We start from the raw sequence: 2,618 nt of genomic DNA on the forward strand, positions 1-2,618 counted from the left end.
CATTGTGGGGGGGGGGGGGCAAAAGTATTACATGCAGGCCCAAGCCCTGCACACAAACTCCATGGGCACAGCACTGACAGCCCCAGCCCCTTCCACCAGCCCATACGCATGCACCAAGGCAGCTGCCAGCTCCAGCCAGGAGAACAAATGCCCAGGGACAGAGGGACATGCAGAGCAACTCCAAGCCTCAGGCCTGGGGCTGTCTGGGTCTCTAGGGAAATGTCACTCCAGGATTTGACCTCTGAGGCCCAACCTAGAGCCCAGGGAATGGGGTAGAGACACATCTTCCCTCCCAGCTGGACACCTTCCTCTCCAGATTGGTCCTCCCAGGCTTCTTTCAGCTATGAGGCCAGACCCTGCACAAAGCAGCCAACAGCTTCCACACTGCATCCCAGGACCAGCCTGTGTGAGCAGTTGGGACTGATAAACTGCTGACTGCAGTTAGGCCTCTTTAACCCCTTACAGCATGCTGTGCTCTGACCTGGCTACTCCCCACCACAGCATGGAAGGATGAGTCACATTTACCCATAGGATGGTGGAAGTTGTCCCCTTGGTCTCTCCAGAGCCGTGTCTCAACTCTGGAGACAGTCACAGCAGCCAAGCCCCTGCAAATGAGCTCCCCACAGCTGCAGAGACCCCACTCCCCAAGGAAGAGAGCTTCCCCCAGCTCAGCAGGGCCTGCGCAAGGATGTTCATGGACCCTCAGTATCCTGCAACCTGCCTCCTTCCTGCTCCACCTGGGGCAAGGGCTCCCTGGCACAGGGGGAGACAGTACCATGGACGTTGCTGCCCCTTAGCCTAGCTCTGGAGAGGCTCAGCCTGAGATGGGGAGATTCAGCCACCAGGGGCAGCACACGCCCCCCCACGACAGGGCACCCCCACACAGAGAGGCCAGTGCACCGGCAGGCACAGACCCTCTCTCACCATACAGCCCCAGTTTGATTGCCAGGCTCCTAAACTCCCCACCTGCCCTTTTCCCCACAAGGGCCATTTCCCAGACCATGGCTGGCCCCTGCCACAGCACAGAGCCAGGCCTGCACAGTCACTCTAGCATGAACTCCCCGAGGCAGGGGTGAGGGGTGGAGACCCCTGAGCACCCAGAGCAGAGCGCTAGTCACTGCAGCGCTGCACTGCTGAGCTCCCGGCTCTGCACTCCCAGGAGACACAAACCCTGCAGCACACGGGTATGGGGAAAACACCCCCATTGCTGTGCTGAACCCCAAATCCCATGGAGACAATGCCAAGTGGGATCAGGCCCACTTCCCCTGCCCTGGGCACAGAATCAGGTCCACTGCACTGGCCATCCAGCCTCGACGCCAAAAATGCTGAGCACCACTGGCAGAGATGGCCATAAAGAATGAATCACAAGGGACCAATTGTGAATGTGAAGACAGGAAGATTTTGTATGCTGCATTTCCCCCTATTTCCATCATTTGCCCAGTTTAATGCCAAGTGTTTATTAGCCCTTCCCCTCTGGCGGTGCTGACCCCAGGGTCTCCCCTGTGCCAGAGACTGAGCCCCATGCAGAGAGAGCAGGGTCCTGTGCTGAGCGCTCCCAGCCTGGGGCTGCTTATACCCTCCTGGGAGCAGCATGCAAATCCCTGGCCAGGGCTACTGGTTAAATAGAGATCCTGTACCCAGGAGCCTCAGTCTGTACCCAGCCCCTTGTTGCCTGCTGAGTCTCCCTTGTTATAGGGCAGCAGCAATGAACTCCTTATTCCTATTCCTGTTCCTTCTCTCTACTCCCCCATGTAGGTTATGAGGAAGGTTCAGGGGAATCCAGGGCTCTGGGGTTTCTCCTTGGACCTTATTTTTTACCTACTTTCTTTTTCGTTTAGCTGTCCTCTCTGCTGTGCAGCTGGTTGAGTCTGGCCCAGGGGTGATGAAGCCTGCAGAGACCCTCACCCTGACCTACACTGTCACAGGTTACTCCATCAGCAATAACAGTTGGAGCTGGATACGGCAGCCTCCTGGGAAAGGGCTGGAGTGGATGGGGTACATTAGCTACACTGGTGGCACAAGCTACAATCCATCCCACCAGAGCTGCATCACCATTTCCAGGGACACTTCCAAGAACCAGTTCTCCCTACAGCTGCGCTCCCTGACAGCCGCAGACACGGCCACGTATTACTGTGCCAGCGACACAGTGACACAGAGCAGAGCAGGGGCTGCACAATAAGGGGAAGCCTGGTCTTTCTAATGTAGCTGAATTGGAACTCAGACAGGGAAGTTTCCACCTAGAAACCCCCCACACATGGGAAAACTCGGACAGGATCAGCCTTGGCCACCTGAGGGCTTGCTGTAGATGAACCTGTAACACTGCACGGAGCAAAAGCCTAAGAGCTTCACCAGGCATGTGTCAGACAGTCGCTATAAAACAGTACATACCTCAGAGAAGCCCCATCATAGGGTGTTTGGGAACCTCATCCCTGTGAACGGCCGTGGCAGTGGGGCTCCTCAATCCCTTGGGCCCTTGTGCAATGTCCAGCCCAGCCTGCCCAAAGGGGGACCAGCACGATAGTCCAAGTCCTGAATTTCCAAGAAACATTTCAACTGGCATTATATTCAGCTAAGTGTAGCCCAGGTCTACACGGGGTGTATTCCCCTCTCCAATTGAG

At 56.5% G+C, this 2,618-nt stretch overlaps 1 gene segment (V, D, J or C); it reads left to right on the forward strand.

The window, feature by feature from the left end:
* The window catches only part of LOC106723419, a 13,723-nt gene extending 11,544 nt beyond the window's left edge, over positions 1-2,179 (forward strand). The window contains 1 exon segment of the V gene segment in view: positions 1,859-2,179. Coding sequence covers positions 1,859-2,179 — 321 coding nt within the window.
* Positions 2,180-2,618: the final 439 nt, after the last annotated feature.

The sequence above is a fragment of the Alligator sinensis genome, unplaced genomic scaffold (genome assembly GCF_000455745.1).
Source record: "Alligator sinensis unplaced genomic scaffold, ASM45574v1 scaffold1074_1, whole genome shotgun sequence".
In the NCBI taxonomy this organism is placed as follows: domain Eukaryota; kingdom Metazoa; phylum Chordata; order Crocodylia; family Alligatoridae; genus Alligator; species Alligator sinensis.